The 23,184-nt window shown below is 39.4% G+C and overlaps 1 protein-coding gene across 1 annotated transcript; it reads right to left on the minus strand.

Moving 5' to 3' along the window:
* Positions 1-964: 964 nt before the first annotated feature.
* Positions 965-22,553, minus strand: PPP2CA (protein phosphatase 2 catalytic subunit alpha). Its single transcript, XM_022588823.3, has 7 exons — positions 22,117-22,553; positions 9,396-9,605; positions 6,465-6,638; positions 5,797-5,886; positions 5,115-5,276; positions 3,748-3,866; positions 965-2,778 (listed from the first exon to the last, which is right to left on the minus strand). The coding sequence occupies exons 1-7, from the start codon at positions 22,216-22,218 to the stop codon at positions 2,706-2,708; spliced, it is 930 nt and encodes a 309-aa protein (XP_022444531.1). The 5' UTR covers positions 22,219-22,553; the 3' UTR covers positions 965-2,705.
* Between the last annotated feature and the right edge of the window lie 631 nt (positions 22,554-23,184).

A 23,184-nucleotide genomic window follows, 5' to 3' on the forward strand; every position in this document is an offset into this window, starting at 1 on the left:
CAACGTTAAGAACCACAGTAAAAAAAAAATCCGTTCCCTATTAAGCTAAAGCTAGGTCTTTCTGAAAAATTATCCAATACTGACACGCTACACTTCTATTTAAAACACACCTACTGCAACCAAGAAAAGGAAGAGTCATCTATGTTTGCTTAGGATATTCAACCTAAGAAATGAGCACATCATTTTATCAATTCATTTTATCCTTATAAAATTAAGTTCCAAAGCAAATTTCTCCAAGTCCTCAGTCTAGAACACTCAAAAACATTCATTTTTTTGAACAAGCTTTGTAAAACTGAAAATTCTATTTTAATCTGTTACTACTTGAGAAATCAGCAACAGCAATTATGTATTTTTAAAGGAAATTACTATACTTACCAATGCACTTTCTTTTTTAAAAAATTTATTTTTTATTGAAGTATAGTTGATTTACAATGTTACACCAATGCATTTTCTTTACCCATTTCATAATCAGGTAGGTAACTAACACTTTCTAGCTTAGATGGCCGAAGTCCAATTATTCTCTACAATTAGCCAATTCATTTAAACCCTGGTAATCATTCTAAACCCAAGCCAGTCTGGCCACAAGCCCCACTCCACCCCCTTTTTTTTGGTCATGCCACATGGCATGCATTATCTTACTTCCCCAACCAGGGACTGAACCCCTACCCCCTGCAGTGGAAGTTCAGAGTCTTAACCACTGGACCACCAGGGAAGTCCCCACAAGCCCTTTTCTGTTAACCACAAGGTCTACTTTAGAGAGGTTGTACCTGGATGACAATAACACACCAATTACAAGATACTCGTTCTTCTGGAGTCAATTTTGATCACAGGACCTGAAAAATCACTGCTTGGTATCAATAGATCAGTTGGAAACTGGATTATGTACTGCACATTAATAAACTATTTGTTCAGTCAGAAAGAAAACGCATAAACTGACAAAACAAAAAAGAGACAGAGGGACGTATTTCTTATGAAAGCATAAAAGAGTAAAATTGAAAGGGAGAAATGCGGAAAAACTAAGGGCTTTTGGACAATCGACTCCACGAGCTACCAAAAAAATAGAAAGTGGACCACTTAAAAAATATATATATTGTGTATGTATTTTCTTCAAGCATCTTAGAAAGAGAAATGCAAAAATTTCCTCATCAGTTCCAAGTTCAACACAGTACAAAGCAAAGAAACTTTTATTACTATACCCACACAATTAATGATTAAGTGTCTTGAAGTCTACCCTGGTAGCTTAAGACAATGAAGTATTAGTTTCCATAGAAAACCTGTTTTAACTTTCTAATCCTATTCAAAGAATAAAAGGGAGGGGAAAAACTCAGTATGTGCTTATCACCGCCACTTCATTTCAAATGCCATTTTTGTCCTTGGGTGAATGTACGTAACACTAAGCCATGATCCAGCAACAGTTTTCTATTTGGTTTAACTAGTATCATTTAAAGAGCATAATACAGGATAATGCTTTAACAGCTATATCTTATCTGAGACAAATTTAAGATCACGTGACAAGTAATGTACAAATATTCGTTAAGAACTTACCACTCTGTCAATCATCTTATAGTGTCCACATTACATAGCAATATTTATAACCAGAAACTGCAGTGACTGATAAGTAGATACATTATTTAGTTTGTTAACCTCTACCTGAAAACATGCTTTTTTCATTAAAAAACAAAACCCGAAAAACATAAATCTCGATTTATATGGTTTTACAATCAGGTCTTACTGAAGCAGCAGAGACTTCATTTCCTTTCTTGCAGACAATATGCAGGAAGAAGAACCCACAAAGAGCATGCTGGCAATCTGACATATTGTACTATCTGGACTACAAATAAGTCCTTAAATTCATTTGAAGAATGTCAAGGAGTTACGAGAGAGATTATGTAGTGGCCTTGATTTTTATTTTTCTTTACCTAGAATTCTACAAATTCTAAAATTTATCAATTGATGTATCTTTTAAATAAACAGCACCAGTCTTGCCCATTGATACAATTAAAATTTGACTTTCTCAGTTCTTAGTTCACAAGTTTATTATGAAAAACACTGCAGTGCTCTTGTGCAGTAACATCGTCTTACAGGAGGGAGGAAAAAAGAACAGTTCTGTTCAAAACAACTCACCAGGATCTGACAGTAACAAAGAACAACATGAGGCTGAGATTTAAGAACGGGAAATAAACTGAGTGCAGACAAATCATACAATTAAATTAAAACAGTATCCCTGAAAATAAACAAAACAATTTCAAAACTCACAAGTAGAGGGGAGGCCTTGGTACTTAATTTTAAAAATGTTCATTAAGCTCCAATGATTGTTTGCTGCTATTCTTATCTACAGTCATGCTGAGTAAAGCTATAGCTAAATGGAAGTTAAATTGTATTCACGAGGTGTTAATGTTTACATCTTATTATCTGCAGTCTCTCAGAGAAAGCAAAGTAACTACAAATAGCGCTATGCCAGAAACTGGTTTCTTGACCAACAATGTCGCTTCAGCATGCAATGAACTGGTTCATTCTAAAGTGGTCATGGCTGTTGATGACAAGAGGCTTTGTATTTTTATATGGCACATCTTTTTGGTCCGTGTGAAAACAAGTTTTTTGAATGTTAACTATTCTCTGACACTTTGTGGAGTTACTGTTGCTCTTCCCATTTCCGTTAGGTCAATATATGGTTCATGGCAATACTGTACAAGTTTAAAATTTCGTTACAGGAAGTAGTCTGGGGTACGACGAGTAACATGTGGCTCGCCTCTGCGAGGTGCTGGGTCAAACTGCAAGCTGAAAAACAAGACATATTTGTTGTTCATACTCCAAGACATCAATGTACTGACAATTAAAATCAAGAATATTAGTCTTTGACTCTACACATTTTTTTGTTTGTTTTTGTTTTTTTTTTTTGCAGTACACGGGCCTCTCACTGTTGTGGCCTCTCCCGTTGCGGAGTACAGGCTCCGGACGTGCAGGCTCAGCAGCCGTGGCTCACGGGCCCAGACGCTCCGCGGCATGTGGGATCTTCCCGGACCGGGGCACGAACCCGTGTCCCCTGCATCGGCAGGCGGACTCTCAACCACTGCGCCACCAGGGAAGGCCCTACACATTTTTTTAATAGTTTGTTTTTTTAAAACTGAAGTATAATTGACTTACAGCACTGTTTTAGTTCCAAATGTACAACAGTGTTTTGAAATTTCTATACATTAATTATAATATGATCTAGATAAGTCTAGTTACCACCTGTCACCATACAGTTATTACAATATTACTATATTCCCCATGCTGCACATTTCATCCCCGTGCAGATTTTTACACATTTCCCCCCCATCCATTAACTTAATGCATTAAGAGAACCCTAATCATGCATTTAACAAGGGTCTTCTGGCTGCACGCCTCCTCAAAGAACCAAGGCAACTTCAGCTAGAGGATATGCTTCTGTATATCCATAGTTCCTTCTAAGACCATTTGAAAGGAGGATTCTACTAAATAAATAAAGTTTAAAGAGCCTAAGGTACTGTTATCTATTATCTCATCCTCAGGATATATTTTATTAACTCTACAATAAAAACATGGATTTAAAAGTTAAATCCCTAATAATTCATATTAGGATCTAGGTTTCTGTTGATGTGTTTCAAAGGAAACTTAAAAAATCCAATTGGAATCTGGATTTAGCATAAGCTCTTGAACTGTTCAACTTCACATTAAAACTAATATATTCAAGTAATGGTAACCAACGACTCAAGTGTATATACTTACAAAGAGTATTTTAGAGTATCATCAAGTTCCATGATTGCAGCTTGGTTACCGCAACGATAACAATAGTTTGGAGCACTGAAAATCGTTACTACATTTCGGTCATGGCACCAGTTATATCCCTACAAGGAAAAGAACAGAAAATAATCCCCTATTTTACTCCCTTATTTACACAACTAAATGTGACTTCTCTCAAGAGGGGAAAAAAATATCTCCCCTTCTGCCCAAAAGGCTTTTTAAAAAGTATTGCTTTGTTTCTGGATGATTCAATAATTTTCTGTACTCCACACAACTTTTTTTTTTCTTTTTGCTGTGCCGTGCAGCTTGTGGGATCTCAGATCTCAGTTCCCTGACCAGGGAATGAACCCAGGCCATGGCAGTGAAAGCACCGAATCCTAACCACTAGACCACCAGGGAACTCCTTCTGCCCAACTTAAAAAAGAACCAAACATGTATTTATTTTTTCCCCAAAGTACAAAAGTTGTCTACTATAAAAAGAAAATCCCTAAAAAAAAAATCACCGATCAGAAAAGGATAAGCTACTTCTTATATATCCGACTTTCAGTAAACAACAGCATTTCTTCAGCCTCTCTCATTGCAGTAGCCCTAAACACGATACAAGAATGAGTATATGGCCATTCCTTGTAGAGGCAGACACATACTCCTGGAGACCAGAACCTTATTAATTCTGTCCTCAGTCAGTACAGGTATTACCTGTACTGCCCAAGGTATAAAGTAGAGGCACCTCTAGGAACTCCAGCCTCATTCTCTCAAAGCCCATCTGAATGCATGAGTTACTTTTCAAGTATTATTCACAAATTTCTTTCCCTATCTCTAGCAAAGTCAGACTTTATTGATAATCACAATACAGTTGTATTAGTATTAATCTAAACAGGACCCTAATTTTATAAGTATGCTAATCAATGTTCTATGCTAAGAATTTAGCCCATTTCCCTTTAGCTTCTTCTTTCAAATCACCTGTAATCCTATCATCCAAAGGACCACTTAAACATTTTGGTGTATTTCTTCCTAAACTCTCTTCCACATATACACATGTTAAATACATGAAATAAAACTGAGACCATAAAATATTATTTTTCACTCTCCCCCATCTTACTTTCCCAGCCTTAAATCCCAAGCACTACTCAGTCATTAAGAATTCTCTGAAAACATTTTACCTATGAATTTCATTTGGATCAAAAGTTTGAGATTTTAATTCTAGTGTGCATCTACTGAAAAGGCTCAGGCTATAATGGCAAATTCATCAGAAGAATACATGGCCTGTTCTCACTATATCATATAATTTAAAATTTCCTAAGATCTTCCTTCATTAAGTTTACTTAAAAATCAAATCAAAGAACAGAACATACCTCCATCACCAGCTGATGAGCTCTAGACACCAACGTGAGGCCATTGGCATGATTAAATGTCTCAGAAATATCTTGCCCAAAGGTGTAACCAGCTCCTCGAGGAGATATACCCCAACCTCCACGGTCATCTGGATCTGACCATAGCAAGTCACACATTGGACCCTAAAAAGCAAGTTATATTTTAGATTGCCTTTTGCAAAATTGGTTAATATGTGATCTGAGTAATTCACTAGAAGCAGCACCTACTACGTCACTTTTTGAATGGTGTTTGCTGAAAATGGTAAAAGGTTTTGCAGATAGAGTCAAATAAATAAACTATTTCCAGATGTCTTTAAGAGGCAGAGCCTACATCAATGAGTCCCAATAGCAACAAGCCCTAACTAATTAATCTGCCTAGTGTATGCAAATTTCTATGTTAGGCAGTAGAGTTTAGTAACTAAGGCAAAAGCTCTTAAGACAACCAACACCTAGGTCCTAAACCCAGTCCCAGAGCTGTTGTGATCTTGGTAGGTTTCTTAACCTTAGCTTCTTAAGAATGGGGTCAACAAGAGTGCTCATACCACATGATCATTTTTGAGAATTAAACAAGAAAATACATACAATGAACTAAGTTACAATTAAATATTTCCTCTCTCTAAAAAGTTTTTTGAAAAGATTTTATTACCAAAAATAAGGTCAATACCTCATGGGGAACTTCTTGTAGGCGATCAAGTGCTCTGATGTGATCCAGTGTATCTATGGATGGTGAGAGGCCACCATGTAGACAGAAGATCTGAAAAGAGTGGTTTACAACATTACCCTCATTTAAAATAAACTACAAACATTCTGGACTAAGCTGCAGGCTGTGGCCCACATCACTCGGCCCTGTTGGTGTTTCTGTGTTCTGCCAGAACCAGGCTTGTTTCTGCAGATCTTTCTTTCTTGCCTCCCACTCTAAACTATGGAATACACTCCCTTTCTTCCTGATAAACCATCCCTACTGCACCCAAACCCCAATCAGCTCTTCTAAGAAAACATTTCTCTGACCTTACCCTCCATCATAGACAATTATCTTCCTTCTCACAGAATTTTCTTGCAGTTTCTTCTGTGCACTGCTGCTCTGCTGGGACCAGTAAATAGCTAATTACATCTCCCCGACATGTCCAGAAACAGCCCAAAAGGATGGACGGGCTACATCTTCCATCCCCCTGTGGTCCCAACATACAGTTCAGTGCCCCTCACAAAGACTGCACTTCAAAGAAAAACCCCAAAGGGATGTGAGGATGGAAAAACAAGTTACTGGCACCTAAATGTAAGAAAGCAGATTCTTGAAAATAATCAGCAATGTAAGTTTCAAGAAGACCTACATACCTGCCCATCCACCAAGGCAGTGAGAGGAAGATAGTCAAAAAGATCTGTAAAATATTTCCAAACATTTGCATTTCCATACTTCCGTAAACACTCATCATAGAAACCATATACTTGTGTGATCTGTCTGCTCTCATGATTTCCTCGAAGAATGGTGATGCGTTCACGGTAACGAACCTGAAACAACAAATGTGAAAACATGAACGGCTGGCTCCTTCAAAAACCAAATAAAAATCCAGCAAACATTCTACAGGGAAATACAGAATTCCAACTTTGCTGGAAAAAACATCCCACACCCTTACATCACACAAAAGTGAAATCACACCTACAGATCATTTATCCCATGGGGTATCTGCCAACCCCATTTCAACTAAAATCAAACTCTCACTACCACTAACTTTATCCCACGCATAATCACCAGCTGCAAAACTCCATCCATGAGTTTTTTTTATTACATTATACAACCACCATTGCAATCCAGTTTTAGAACCGTTCCATTAACCCAAAAAGATCCCTCGTGCCTGTCTGCAATCACTCCCGACTCCCACTCTCAGCAACTACCGATACTTTGTCTCTTGAGATTTGCTTTCTCTAGAAATTTCATATAAATGGAATCAATACAATATGTAGTTTTTTTGTGTGTCTGGCTTCTTTCACTTAGCAGAATATTTTTTAGACTCATCTGTGAATGGATCAGTGGTTTGTCTCATTTTACTGCTCTGCACAGTATTCCATTGTATGGCTATACCATATATAGCCATATTTTGGTTTTTTATTCACCAGTAGACTGAACATTTGGATTGTCTGCAGTTTTGGGCTATTATGAATAATGTTCTTATGATCATACCACATATAAGAAGTTTCTGTACGCATATATGCTTTCATTTTTCTCGGAGAGATTCCTAAGTTTCTAATCTCTCCAACAAACTCACTAACATACGGTTATTACTAGCCTTATTGATGAAAGCCATTCTAATGGGCCTGATTCTGACTTTAATTTGCATTTCCCTGATGACTAAGCTTTGAGCATCTTTTCATGTGCTTAATGACCATTCATATATCTTCTTGGGTGAAACATCTATTCAAATATTTTGTCCACTGAAAACTTATGTCTTCTTATAGGTTTTAAAAATATATATATGAATACAAGTACTTTTTTCTTAGTGATGTCTTTTGAAGAAAAAATCAATTTTTATGAAGTCTAATTTATCAGTTTTTTAATGGCTTGTGTTTTTGGTATCATATCTAAGACATCTTTGCCAAACCCAAGGTTACAAAGATTTTCTATGTTTTATTTTAGAAGTTTCACAGTTTTAGCACTCATATTTAGATCTATGACTGACGTTGATCCATTTGTAAGGTATGAGGTAGCTAAGTTCATTTTTTGCATATGGATGCCCAACTGTTCCAGCACTATTTGCTTAAGTTTCCTTTCCCCTGTATTAAGTCTGCTAGGGCTACCATACGAGGTACCACAGAATGGAAGGCTTAAAGAACAGAAATTTATCTCCTCACAGTTCTAGAAGCTAGAAGTCCAAGATCAAGATCAAGGTGTCAGCAGGGTTGGTTCCTTCTGAAGGCCTCTCTTCTTTGGCTAGATAACGGCCATCTTCTCCATGTGTCTTCTCATCGTCCCTCTGTATGTGTCCTAATCTCTTCTTATAAGGACACCAGTCATATTGGATTAGGGGTCACCTGTATGACCTCATTTTACCTTAATTACCTCTTTAAAGGCCCTACCTCCAATACAGTCACATTCTGAGGTACTGGGAGTTAGGACTGCAACATATGAATTTGGGGAAGGGGTGGTGGTGGCACAATTCAGCGCACAACACAAACATGAACTCTTAAAGGTAGCATATTTATTCCTCCTCTGAGCACTGGGATTCATCCTGGGCTTTAAGTGCCGGTTAGCTTGCAAGGCTACTTTCATGGCATCTAGAGTCACTGCAGAAACTTTCCATCATTTAATTCAACTCCTTCAATTTACAAATGCAGAACATAATGACCTCCAAAAATGTTTTGTAGCACTTTACATGATTCAGACCTGTAGCTTCATGAACACTTACACTTTGTTAATTGCCTAAACTTCAGCTCTTGCCAAAACCACATCTCACTGCTTCTCCAGTACTAGAAGACGCTGGCAGCCATCTTACCATTCTACGTATTCTTTAAAATAAAATCATCTCCCCCAAAGTAAAGTCAAATAATTTCTTTTAAGGGAGAAAGGTCATCTCAAAAAAGCTTTTTACCATTTTGTGTTTCACCTTCAGATCTTTGTATATTTCCCAAAGCTACAACTGGTATAAAACAACATGCTTTCTTTAATTATCATTTCTATTGTTCTAGATTATGTCATGTTTAATGGCTGCAAACTATTCCATTGAGGTAAGCCATAATTTAGAAATTCACTTACCATTAGATATTTATATCAATTCTTTCTGCCATTTAAGATGCTACAATTTATGTTTTCATGTAAGTAAAGCTCTTTTCCTCTTAAACTTCTTCCTCTGTACAATTTTAATTATATGATTATTGTGTCAACGGATATAAACATGCCAATATTTGAAATATTTTGCTCCTTTAAAATACTTCAAAAATACCTAGAAAGGTAATTATATTACCTCTCATATCCCAAATTACTGAACTAAAATTTCTATTTAATCAGCCTTCTAGCATTTTTAAATCATGAGGCATTTTCTTCCTTAGAAAATAACCTTCTTGTTTTTATTCTGTACCATTCCCTCATTCAGAATGAAGATAGACCTATGATTTATTAAGTCCCAAACCTGAATATCTAAATTCCTAAATGTGGGGATTTACTCTAAAAGCTAACACGCAGGTGGAGAAAACTACAAATCACTGGGTAAAAAAGGACATTCAAGAGGACTGCCATACCCAGTTCAAAATGCTCAAACATAAAATTGAAATTACCTTAAGAGCTACGAGCAGAGTAACTGTTTCAACTGAGTAATATCCTCTGTCAACATAATCTCCCATAAACAAGTAATTTGTATCTGGTGATTTGCCACCAATTCTAAACAGTTCCATGAGATCATGAAATTGCCCATGCACATCTCCACAGACAGTGACTGGACATCGAACTTCTTGCACATTGGATTCTTTTGTCAGAATTTCTTTAGCCTACAGATAGAGAAAAATAAACCAAGACATTTCACATTAAAAAACATTAACAAATATGTTTAATTACACATAAGATATGTTTAAGTTACCCTTAATATAGCTTTAAAGGGCAGACTCAGCATAAGATGAAACTGCAGACAATTACGATCCCATTAAAATAAGGGGGCAAGACATGCCTGGAACCTATCCACCAGCTATCTCACCTCTGATACCTAGAAGAAAAAAATGTATCAAGATACATAGTCCCATTCCTCTCATCAGTATCATGAGTTTTAGATCTATCAGTTGCCATCTAAGTGCTAAAGAGATCATGATTAGCAGCCATATACAATCAATGAAAATGGAGCAAGACACTCAGGTACCTAGTTCCTGAGCTTTAGAGTTCTAACTACAATGCACTCTAGGATTCCAGGCTACGAGGAGAGGTTTCTTAGTCCTACTTTAAAAAAAAGACTTTTGGAAGACATTAAAATTTTGTCTGTATTTTGGGTTTTTTATCCTCTTTATATCAAAACATAAACTTCTTATTTTACAACTGTGACTGTTCAATATACATGGTTTTTATGCGGCTTTCAGAAAACCATTTGGCATCCTATGCATTCCCCCATGTAACCACAAATTCAAACATCACTTTTAAGAGCAACATAATATTCCACTCAGTAGAAACTCTTTTATTCAACACACATTTACTGATCATTTATTGTATGCCAAAAACTGTGAAGAGAACTGGGAGATAATCATTCATTTGCTCAACCATGAGTGATACTTTGTGCCAGGCCCTGTGCTAGCCCCTGGAGGTATAGTGAACAAGATAAAGATAGATCATTCCCACACCAGGGCTGGGGAGGGGGTATAGGGGAACGACCACAAACAAGTAATCAAGTAACAAAGTACAGATTGTATTAAGTGCCATGGAAGAAAGGAAGAGAGTAACTGGTGGAGGCCACTTTTTAAGATATCACAACAAACAAGACAGCCCATAAACGCACACAGTGGAGCAGGAGAGGCAGACAATAAATAAAAGATCATTACAAAAGAAAGGGCCAAGTGCTAAGACATGCTAGAGTAAGCAGCAGTGTTCCGGGCTCACAAAAACTGAGAGCTATGAAAACTGCCTGAGGTGCAACTAATGGGCGGGAGCTACGGAAATGGGATGGGAATAGGAAACTGGAGGACATCAAACACCGGCAGATGCAATCATGCGTATAAAGTCCAAGGAGTTAAGCAGAAAAAGTTAACATGGCTAAAGCATAGCATGCAAGAGTAGAGAAGAGAGCAGACTGGGGTGGGGTCAGGTTGACAAACTACCCTGGTTTTTAGCACTGATAGTCCTGCTTCCCAGGAAATGCCTCAGTTGTACCCAGGCAAACCATGATGACAGTTGGTCACCCAGCTAGGAAACGTAGGAGGAGAATGGAGCATGGATATGGACTGAAAACAAGTCTAATCAAAGTAGTATTAAAACAAAGATCCACTGGCAGAAAATCTGATTAGTGAATTAAGGATTTCAGAGGTGGGGCTGTGGATATGGATATCTGAGGTGTAGTAGAGCTTAAAGGCCACCCACCAGTATTCAGGGACCAACCCACCGACAAGTCTTGCCTAGTCTCCTTCCAAAACATCTCAATCCATATGCTTCTATCTTTTTTGCCAATATCCTGGTCCAAGACACCATCAACTAACCTGGATTACTGTGCTAGCCTCCACAAAAAACTCCCTGTTTCTAGTCTTCCTGCCTCCAATTTAATTTCCATGCAACAATCAAAGTGACAGTTTAAAAAATTATCACCAGATTCATTTTATCCACCATTGTCTACACAGCACCTCGCTAGAACAATGCCCCACGCACTTAATATATATTTTGAGGGAATCAAGAACTTAAACTGAGACAGGTCATCTTTAGGGAGAGCCATGGATGTCTGCCAGGACAACAGCATAAGTACAAACCTGGAAAGTGGTACCAAGTTCTCTGGAGAATGAAGAAATAGCAGGTAATAACCATAAGGAAAAATGTCCAGGTATCTAGGTAGAGGACAGAAGCCTGAAAAACACAGGGATTTTTATCCTCAAATAGAAGGATGCAGAACCCATCCACCTGGGAGGGCTACTAGAGAAGGTACAAGACTTCCTCAGGGAGTCAGTTAAGCCAAGAAGGTAAAAGTAATTTGTTCTGAGAATGGGTTTAAAGTGTTTACTTCATATATCCAATCAACATTTATTGAGCATATTCTATTTGGGATCAGCAGTATGGAATGGCATCCCAGAATGTACAGTGGGAGGCTGGGTCAAGGGAAAGCAACACACTGCAATATGCGGGTGAAACTATCATAAGAGAATTGTTGCTAATGAGCCATTGCTCATTACATTTTGAGTGACAACCAAGGATGTCAAGGACTGGTTTTAAGGTAGTGGTATGCAACCTTAGCGGCACATTAAAAAATGACCTGGGAAGCTCTTTAAAAATATCCCGATGCCCAAACTACTCTTCTCCCAATTAAGTCAGAATCTTTGTCTGTGGGATCCAAGCATCAATAATTTTTTTAAGTCTCCCCTCCCTACCCTACACTAGTGCTTTCTTAGGTGCTGCCAAGTTTAAGAACCACTATTTTCAAGTCTCCAAACATTTTGGGAAGCCTATTTCAGGACATTTACCAACCACTGACATCACAATGTTAGTTATTAATCTCATCTAACATTTTTAAATTTAGAAAAAATTTCCACTGTGTTTCAAAAAGAGATATTTCTTAAGAAATACATATAATCCATCTCTCTACAGTAATTCCAACTTCCCAATTTATTATTACTAAAAAGTGGAAGTTCACTAGGCATATTCCATTACTAAACCTGTTTGGAATTAATACCAGGCCTGATGTTTTCAGCACCTAGTACATACTAATGAAAACAGCTATGAATGAAATGATAGGTCCTACTTAAAAGAAATTTGCAGGACTCCCCTGGTGGCTCAGTGGTTAAGAATCCACCTGTCAATACAGGGGACACGGGTTCGAGCTCTGGTCCAGGAAGATCCCACATGACGTGGAGCAACTAAGCCCGTGCTCCACAACAAGAGAACCCCCGCAATGAGAAGCCCACGCACCGCAACCAAGAGTAGCCCCCGCTCGCCACAACCAGAGAGAGCCCGCACGCAGCAACAAAGACCCAACACAGCCAAAAGTAAAAATAAGTTTATTAAAAAAAAATTTTTTTAAAAACGTACTTTTGGGGGTTTTGTCTCAACTTATCAGCTCTCAGATGATCACTACACAAAATACACTAGTCCCAGAACACCACAACAAAGAAGACTGTAGACGTCCTTATTAAAGATTATTCTAGTCAGGAAAACTAATCACAGCATAGCTTCTCTCAGACATCTCTTTTTCTATCACAGGAGTCAGGCCTTATAAATCCCAGAAGCATCTAATAGAACCCCCTCTATGGGTCACCCAATGGGACCTCTAATTAGTCACCTTTAGTGCCTCCAGGCCTTCACCAACCATCAGTTTCAAAGATAGCTATACAACTTCAAATCTCTGGTTTAATACTCAAAGTAAATGGTACAACCAGACTCTCAAGGTAACTTAATTAACATTAGAGACTAAAAAATTTTTAATAACTACCTTTTCACTCTCTGGTATTCTGACTCCCATAATTTAAAGCCTCATGTCACCTGAACCATGCAGAGAAGCAAAAGTAACACACACACTTCAAACTTTTGTTTCCCCTAAAACATTTTTCAGGGACTTCAAATGTCTCAGCTAATATAATTCATATTTGAAAAAAGAATTAAGATCAAGTTTTAAGAAACAGTGTAACTAGCACCATACTGATTTATTTATTGGAACCCTACTGAAATTCAGTCAAATGATACAGACTGAAATGAATGAATTCAAGGGAAGAACCTTCCTAGAACAAGGTTAAAACTGGAACAAGCAATTCCATTAATTAGAGCTTATCACAAGTAACTGTGGAAAGTTAAAAATTTTTACACCTTCCTGAAATTTAAAAATTTAGATTCACCCAAAGACCAGCAACCTTCAGGAGCATTAATTTATTATAAACATCCTCTCAGCATTCTGAGTTCGGATTCAGAAATCTCACTCTATTTTCAACCTCCTATAAAAACATCAGGTAATAAGGCCAATGATCTATAGACTTAAGTAAGTCTTAGATATGGACGATACCTAACCACCATAATAACATGAAATTACAAACAAATCAGATTTAAAACAGACCAAAAGACCAACAGATCATCCAATCCAAGATTTTTCAAGGAAGACAAGTAAAAGAAAAAAACATGAACCAACAACAGATTTACCAACCACTTATATATATCTATTAATTTCCTTAAGGATATGCAACACTGATATCATTCCTACATAACTTACACAGTAGAAAAAGCCATGCAATGCATTTATGCATCTTTAATTATTAAAAGAAAAACAAACGTATTTATGCATTTTTATTAAATCAAGGAACCATTTTAAAATACAAAATGATTACAAGGTAAAAATTCTTTGTGTAAAATGACTGGAAAACAATAAAATCTTAACAGATTGTTTATTTCAGCGGTGAGACTGTAAGAATGCTTTCTCAATTCTGCCACACCAGCAAAAACTATTCTCATTTCTTTGTATTCCCTTCCAGTTTACAACTGGTCAACATCTCATTCTGTGTCCTAAATTTTCATATTCACTGACCCAATTTCCTATAGCATTACAGTGATCATTGTAAACCACTATATAATATGCTCCTGAACAGATCTACACACGTATGACTGTTTATTTGAATTATTTTCTTTCAGGAAAATTTCAATTGTGGGATTACAGAGCGAAACAATATTAACAATTTTTGTTCCCTATGTGCCACTGGACCTATGCCTAACTTGTGCAGTAATAAATGTAAGACTGTATCCATTCTCAGCTATTTCGGATATAAAGTGTTATCTTCTAATTTAACTGGCACTTTTAATTTCAGGGTTTGAACTTTTTATTCCATGTTTATACAGTATCAGTTATTTCTCCTCTTGTACAACGTGTCCACACACATTCTTTGAGTATTCATAGGGAGCCAAATGTTCTTAGATATTTTTCTATTAAAAATCTGATTATTAATTATAATGTTCATTAGAACTCTAGTTAAGTAAATTTAACATTTCATACTCTAATCCCAGTTGAATACATCTTCTACCAATAGAGCCATAAAGACATAAGAGAAGAGAAACAAAAAACAAAAAAAAGCAATAATTAATCTTTGAATTTTACTTCTCAGTTCAAGTAAAAACTGAAGACATTTGAAAACTTTTTTAAAAAGCAAAATAATTGGGACTTCCCTGGCAGTCCAGGAGTTAAGACTCCGTGCTTCCACTTCAGGGGGCACAGGTTCAATCCCTGGTCAGGGAACTATGATCCCACATGCCACATGGCACAGCCAAAAAATATAAAATACCTGTAGGGTCAAGCAACCATGACACACATCCTGATCAGGCATGGAAAAATATTTTTTAAAATAAAATAAAAAGCAAAATAATTAAATTTGCAAGCAAGAATCAAGCTTTTCAATATCCTAAGAGAATTCCATTTTGCTTCATACTGCTTTTATGAATCAATGGTAGGTTTCTTTGATTTTCATAACTGTGGAAAAAAATTTAAGGTTCATGATAAATTAGTGTATGTGGCTAGATTTTTATTTTGGTGTGATACATAGGGTAGGACATATTACTAGCCCTGGAAGCAAATGAATCTTTAGTTAATTGTCTTCAACTATCAAATCTTTCTTCATACCACTTGTCTTTCATTAATTATACTGATCAGATGCCTCTAATATTTTATGAAATATTTGTCTTCTTTGATTAAAATCTGTATGATTATAATACTTTCAAAGTATCACAACCCTCCACATAATGTTCTGCAAACAAGTATCTACTATTTGGTTTAGGGCCTAATGGAAAGAAAAGGTCAGGGATGAGGGATAATTCTAAATTTATATTAAGAGAAAATATGTAAGGTGATGTTTTCCCATCTGTTTCTGTAAAACAACCATCTTCACCTCTGACCAAAATGAATGACTGCTTTCTTTAAAGCTGTGTGTCTCACGTGCAACAGACTGGCCTCCATCTTTACCAACGAACATACCCATGTGCATGAATTAAACAGTCTCAATCATTCCTGCATAGGGAAAAAATGTTAATCTACTGAACTGAGAAATGTTGCTATATACACAGTTGTTTAAAAATTTTCACCATAACAATCCATGTTGAATGAGATTCAACCACTCTGGGTCTCAGTCTCCTCCCTCATCTGTGAAAGGTGACTTGGCCTAGAGGATCTTTGAGGGTTTTTTATTACTAAAATTCTACACATCCTAAAGCACTTCACTTCTTAAGCCTTTTTAATGAAAATCAAAGCCACCCAACAGAGATAGCAGGCATTACTGCTAGTTTACAGATGATGGGTACCAGGGAAAGACAATTAACTTGATCACCACTAGCACAAAAATTCTAAAATCTTTCCTATCTGGAGTTTACTACAAGTTCAACCTCCTGACTAATCCAAAACCCTGCTACTAGAGCAAAACAACTAACAGATCCCTACAATTATACTATTTAGACAAAGCTCAACAAATAGTGAAAATAGTACATATAAAGGAAGCATAATAAATTTTGCTTGAATGGACTTCCCTGGTAGCGCAGTGATTAAGAACCTGCCTGCCAAGGCAGGGGACATGGGGTCAAGCCCTGGTCTGGGAAGATCCCACATGCCACGGAGCAACTAAGCCCATGCGCCACAACTACCTAGCCTGTGCTCTAGAGCCCGCGAGCCACAACTATTGAAGCCCATGTGCCTAGAACCCATGCTCCACAAGAGAAGCCACTGCAACGAGAAGCCCGTGACCCGCAACGAGAAGCCCGCACACCGCAACGAAGAGTAGCCCCCGCTCGCCACAACTAGAGAAAGCCCGTGCGCAGCAAAGAAGACCCAACACAGCCAAAGAGAAATAAATAAAAAATAAATTTAGGGCTTCCCTGGTGGCACAGTGGTTGAGAGTCCACCTGCCGATGCAGGGGACACGGGTTCGTGCCCTGGTCCCGGAAGATCCCACATGCCGTGGAGCGGCTGGGCCCGTGAGCCATGGCCGCTGAGCCTGCGCGTCCAGAGCCTGTGCTCCGCAATGGGAGAGGCCACAACAGTGAGAAGCCTGCGTACCGCAAAAATAAATAAATTTATATATATAAAAAAATTTTGGTTGAATGTATTCCAAAAACAAATGCACACTGTCACAGTTAATAATACTGACACTCCATAACCTGTGTGAACTACACTTTGCATGACTATCTAGGTAATGTTTGTCTTCCAGGTGCACTCTAGAACAAAGGTTCTCAACCTTCTTTCAGGCCCCTCAACAACAGAAAGGTAAAAATTCCCATTGGTGGTAGTAACTAAATGACTAAGGCAGAGGTGGGGACAGGGTGTGCCAGAGTGACTGGCCAGCTGGTCATGTACAGTTTAGAAAACACTCAGATGCAGATACATACGTCTCTGTCACTGCTTTGTCTATCCATTCCAAGCCACAATACCAATATATCAGTGGCAATAGCAACCTTGTATTGTGAAGAAATTAAGCTGTTAACCCCAGACTGCTCTTCAGTTTTTTCAGACCCCACCCCCACCCCCAGCCATTTACTGGCAACTAGACCTCTCTCTGTCAGCCTCTTCTACAACTTCTGCTCCAGAAGCTGAAAGAAAACCTATTTTAAACAACAAACAAAATCTTTCCCCTTCCCAGTTCTACTCCATTTCAGATCTCACTTGTGTAGGAGAGGGCAGGTTGAGGGTTTTTTCAGAAAAGGATGGTAATGTGAAATGGGTAAGGAAAAAGGTGAAAATAAGAGAAACAGGTCAAAGTATAAAGAAAACGGTAAGGGGTGGGGGGTGGTTCTATGCCTCACATAACTTTTCCTACCTCTCCTCAGCGCCCTCAAAAAAGACCCCTCTCTGGGACTTCTCTGGTGGCGCAGTGGTTAAGAATTCACCTGCCACTGCAGGGGACACGAGTTTGAGCCCTGGTCTGGGAAGATCCCACGTGCCGCGGAGTAACTAAGTCTGTGAATGCGCCACAACTACTGAAGCCCGCGCGTCCAAAGCCCATGCTCTGCAACAAGAGAAGCCACTGCAATGAGAAGCCCGCACACCACAACAAAGAATAGCCCCCACTCGCCGCAACTAGAGAAAGCCCACGTGTAGCAACAAAGACCCAACGCAGCCAAAAATAAATAAATTTACAAAAACAAAGAAAAAACACCAACCCTCTCTACCATGCGTCAACCCAAACCCAATGTCTCCTGGTTTTCCTAGCTTATCTCCTCCAAACTAAACAAGCAATACTCCACAGGTAACTGACAAACCTGACTTACAATGAGATAGGGGAAAAAAAAGAACAACAGACTACTGTTAACTCAAATGCTGTCCCAGTGCCCATCATTCTTTCTATAGCATGAGTTTCGCCTTAGTCCTACTGCCCATATTTGCAGACACAGAACTCTTGGCTCTGATAGAGAAAACAAAGGCAGAATGGGACAGGGGGTGGGGGGAACTTGTGTGTCTGAAGAGAAGAACTGTTCACCTTTTTGGTGTTTCCTCATTAAGTCAACTCAAAACCAACTGCACTACCGCTTCATGCCTGGGAGATCACAGAATACACACAGGCAAACAGCCTTGACTGTGGAAGCTATCAGGATAAAAAAAAAGGCATTTTAACAAGCTTAATGAAAAATTTAAATATCAGTTACACTTTATTAGAGTATTTTAGAGCTTGGTCTCTGGATCATGATTTACACTATCTGAGAATACATAGAAAATTAACTGGGGTTTTCATCTCACTACTCTTATCTGCGAGGCAAATGCAGTTAGCCACGTCCAAATTGAAAAATAATTACTGTTTCCTCCTCCAGGAGAGAGTGGGACAACAGTATGTGACATGAATAGGAAGCTTTAAAGAACAAAAATTATGCTTTCTTTTACAGAGCTGTTAATTCTACAATTCAGTCTGGCTCCAATTCATCTGTGTCTTCATTATTAACACTACCTCAGAAAAGAGAAGGGGGCTGTGAAGCAAGACTAAAACATTGGGCTTACAAATCATAAACCTAGGCAATCTCAATTTAGCCCCTGTAGTCAAGTCACTTTATCTTTCTGAGCTGTGGTTTCCATCTCTAACTGAGGATAACTGTCTCATAAACCTGTTAAGAGAACTGTGTATGTGAAAGTATGATGACAACAATATTCTGTATCATGCTCCCCCCACAACTGCTTGTTCTCAATATTCAAATTGCCTTTATGGAAATAAGCCAAACCACCTTTTAAATTAAACACACATACAGACTCACAAAAATATATTACCCATTTCATATAGGAATTTAACCTTGGCCAAGTACTTGCAGGTCATCCAAATAGCAGGAAGACTCATGCTGCATTTTATTTATAGTGCTTGTACAGCAATGGAAAACAGCATACCTAGGTAAAGAACTCCTTTGGAAAAAAAATCTGGCTATCAAACAACATTCTCCACAAGTTTGGTAAGACAAGAAAGCACAAAGCCAAAAATCATACCTAAATGAAACCACTGCTGAACATAACAGAAGACTGTTTACTATAGTTAAAGCAAAAGCAACCTGATACTATTTACTTCTTCCAATAGGTAGATGGAAACATACCAGTCCAGTTATACAGGTGTAGTAAATGACTACAGACCTGTGACTATAGGCAAAACTGCTTCACTCACAGCAAATTTTTAAACAACCAACAAATTATGATCCCCAAAATGACAAGGTATATCGCACACACAACAACCCTGTCTTTGATAGAGACTTTCATCACATCTTGGGGGAAAAAAGCTTAACTAATTAATAACATAAAAACCATATTCACCCTTGTCTATAAACACACTTTCCTTCTTATAATCAAAAAATAATCAACTATTATCAAATAGCTATCTCCACCAAGTATCATTTCTTTAAAAGGAACAAAAGAAAGAAAAAAAAACTATTATACTAATGAGAACTTTTGCTTCACTAAAAAGATTTGTACAAAAGATGTTTCAAGTCATGCACCCTAACTTATCCCATAAACCTAAAGAGCTGCCTTCAAATTAACTTAGTTTGGAAGGTTAATAATGCTCCAAAAGTTGGAATACTTACAAGTTAAAAAGTTAGAAGGCTGTGTGATAGCCCCCCAAAAGGATTCATGTTTTAGAAATCTAGCTTCAAATATTTTCTCCCTTTTTTTGGCTCTAAGAATTAAAATCTTGACACAGTAGATGAGCAATGGAGATTTAAGCATAAATTGATTAACCTCACTACATCTTAGTTTTACAAACAGGTGGCAAACAACGACCATTTACCAGATGGATCAAGCTTCAGCCACCCCACTGTAACTCCAGTATTATCTTCTATTGTCTCCAACACAAACCCTCTACTTCTGTGTTCCATCTACTACTGATTTCCAACTAGATTCAGGCTCCTTGAGAATAAGCGTGATTATTTTTCATTGCTTTTCATTCATCTCATAAAAGTAAGCAATCTTGGATATCCAGTAAGTATTCAATATTTAAACACAGAGTACTAATTTAAAATGGAACTGTATAATCTAAGATTAGAAGGAAACTTGGAACATCTATTTTAATTCTAGTTTATAGACAGGAAAATGTGGACCAAGTGAAGTGGTTGCCTCAAGGTCAATCACAATTAGTTAGTGGCAGAAAGAGGACTAGTGTCCCGTTCTAACTCACAGTCCAGTGGTCTTCCAATTACATCACTGCTCTCTTGTGATGTTTTCTACACAAATGACTAGTCATCTAGCCAACTACTGACTCCAAGTCTTATACAGAGTAAAAACTCAACCTTAAAAGTCATTAAAATCATCACTTATAGCACCTAGAAACTAAGACCTAACACTATACATTAAATAATTTTTAAAAGCCTATTTCTAAACCTTTAAAACAAATATTATCCTCATTTGATGGAAGCAAATTAAGGATCAAGAAGCAACAAAAGACTACAATGCTACCATTAAAATTCAGCTCCAAGAGATTATGTGCCACCTCATCAACTAATAGGAGAGTTTTGTCGAAGCATGGGATAAATAAATCTGAGTTAGACTCACTTAAATTGCAATTATTCACAGAATAGTTTCTGAAAAAGCCGGTTTTAGGGGCATATACATCAAACTCATGAACATAATTTTCACATCAAGCCACAAACAAGTCAGCATAATTGCTTTCTAATAACTCTTCACTAATACAAAATGCTAATATGATATTCCACAATTCTGTGGAACTAAAAAGAAATGCTGCAAAGTTAATTTTGAAAAGGTAAATTGAAACATTCATGGTGGAGCTCATCATTTTCTCTACTTAGGAAACTGAATTATAAGACAAACCCAACAGGCTATCTGTTTCCCCAACTCCTTGGAAAAAACAAATCAGAAATAGGTAATTTAAAACGGCCTTACTAAAATAGACTACAACATTCCATTTTCAACACCTGTGAGATAAATTATTTAAACACTAAGCACAATATCTGGGATACTGTAAAAGCTCAATCGACAGCTATTCTTATCATTACTACCACTATTTAAAGTCACAAATATACAAACAACTTTTCCAAGGAAGAGCCAGGATACAAAATTTGCTCTTACAGTTTGTTGCTCGTTTTAAAAAGAAATGGCAAAATGCCAAGTACGTTAGACTTAGAGAAGCGTTTCACACTACCCAATTTGAGTCGGCATATAAATCATAAACTGACACTTGATTTCCAATCCCAAAGCTCCTTATGTAGTATGACTCACCAAATTCTCCATTCTTCCAACTATGAAAAATAAGTTATACTCCTCCCTATGACTACCACCATGACATTCGTAGAAACTAGGTTAGAAATTCATTTTAACATTCTTTAAAAACACGCTTCAAATAAGTCTCTGGAAAAGATATCTCGGTGAATTTAACACAAACCACCCAAGATAGTGCTAAAGCTGTGTGACCTTTAGAGAGGTCCTAGGATCTGGTCTACAAGGGCCGTTCGGGGAGCTTCTGGACAGCTTTGGACCTAAGAATTAGGTCTGAGTACAAGTAAAAAGCCTCTTACTCACCTGAGTCCCAGGCCCCACTCCCAGGCCATAGAACTCAAGTCCTCTTACCCACATCTCAAAACCGTCCCCAACCCTGACCCACAGGGTCTCCGCTCCCCACAGCCACCTCGCCCCGCGCCAAGACCGCGAAGCTCTGAAGCCCCGGAGTTGGGGCAACGGCGCCATTTTAGGCGGCGGTGGTAACGACAACCAATCCCTGCGCGGGAGGCAGAGGGCGCCGGGTCGCCCGGGAGCTGCCGCCGGGCCGCGCCGGGCGCCGGTCTGGGAGGCTCGGGGGGCCGGGGCCTCCGCCATGTTGCACCCTCCCCATGGCCGCCTTCTTCTTTGCGGGCTCGGCCCGCCGCGGCTTCCGCATCCGAGGTGCAGCTCACCTTCTCGCAGAGGCTCTTGACCTGGGACTCGGAGAGCTGCTTGCACTCGTTCAGCTGCTCGACCCACTGGTCCAGCTCCTTGGTGAACACCTTCTCGTCCATGATGCCACCCGCCCGAAACGGCTGCCGCTCCGCGCTCCTCCCGCGCCGCCGCCCGCACACGGGCCACACACACACGCCGCCGCCGGTTCCCGGGGTACTTGTGCGGGTACTGGCGGTTGCTCGGCACTAGCGCTGGCCCGCTGACTCGCCCCTCCGTGCTCGGCCACCGGCCGCGGCCGTCCTCCGCTCACTCTAGCCCCAAAGCTCTGCTCTCTGTAATGGCGGCCGCCGGCGTGGTGACGTCACGCCCGGCGTCAGGAGGCGGAGGGGTAGATGGGCCGGGACCAGAGCTGCGCAACTGCAGCGCCAGCCCGGATCAGCCGCCAGACTGGAGTGCTAGGGACCGAGGCGCAGGCGCAACGTAGCAGGCTGGTAACAGACACCTTAGCCTTTAGGGCGTTGTCCTCCAGAAGGGAGAGGCCGAGGGGGAAGGGAAGACCGAGACCGAGCAGGGGCCAGGCTTGCAGCTGGGAAGTAGGCTAATCCCAGAGCAGTACGTCCTGCGCGGCTGAGGCGCGGACGTGGCGCAGGCGCAGTCGGGGTGGGAGGGTGGCTCCTTGCTGCCGGAGACTTTTTCTCTAAGGCGATACGCTTCGGCTCTTCACGTGGCGACTGAAATCAAATCACGGAAATTAGAAATGCGACCCCATGCTTCCTCCGTGATACAACACTGGAATTGCGTGGGATTCCTGCATCTTGGGGGCAAGAACGGGCGCCGAGTGGTAGCCTGGTTGGAGTGGCCACCTTCGCCTCCGGGCGCGGCCGGCACCTTGTAATTAGGTCACTCGCAGGCGGAGGAGGGTGCACCTGTCGGGGGAGGGCCGCGCAATGCACCTGACTCCCCCGGCACACACCTGTCCCCAGGCCTAGATGTCTCTTCCGGCGCGATGGCTGGGGCCTCGTAGCTCTCCTGGCTTCCGCACGCCCTGCGCAGCCTCACCCCTTGTACCCAAGGTGTGCGCCTTC

The sequence above is a fragment of the Delphinapterus leucas genome, chromosome 3, assembly GCF_059928025.1.
Source record: "Delphinapterus leucas isolate spDelLeu-1000000601 "Yukka" chromosome 3, BTC_Dleu_Yukka2, whole genome shotgun sequence".
Lineage (NCBI taxonomy): Eukaryota > Metazoa > Chordata > Mammalia > Artiodactyla > Monodontidae > Delphinapterus > Delphinapterus leucas.

Excerpts from the sequence above, each read along its gene's own strand:
- PPP2CA (XM_022588823.3), bottom strand. The coding sequence starts at position 22,218 with ATGGACGAGAAGGTGTTCACCAAGGAGCTGGACCAGTGGGTCGAGCAG. Across the intron at positions 5,887-6,464 it reads CTGCCTTGGTGGATGGGCAG|ATCTTCTGTCTACATGGTGG; the intron begins GTATGTAGGTCT and ends CACTCTTTTCAG. Across the intron at positions 3,867-5,114 it reads CTCATCAGCTGGTGATGGAG|GGATATAACTGGTGCCATGA; the intron begins GTATGTTCTGTT and ends TTTTCCTTGTAG.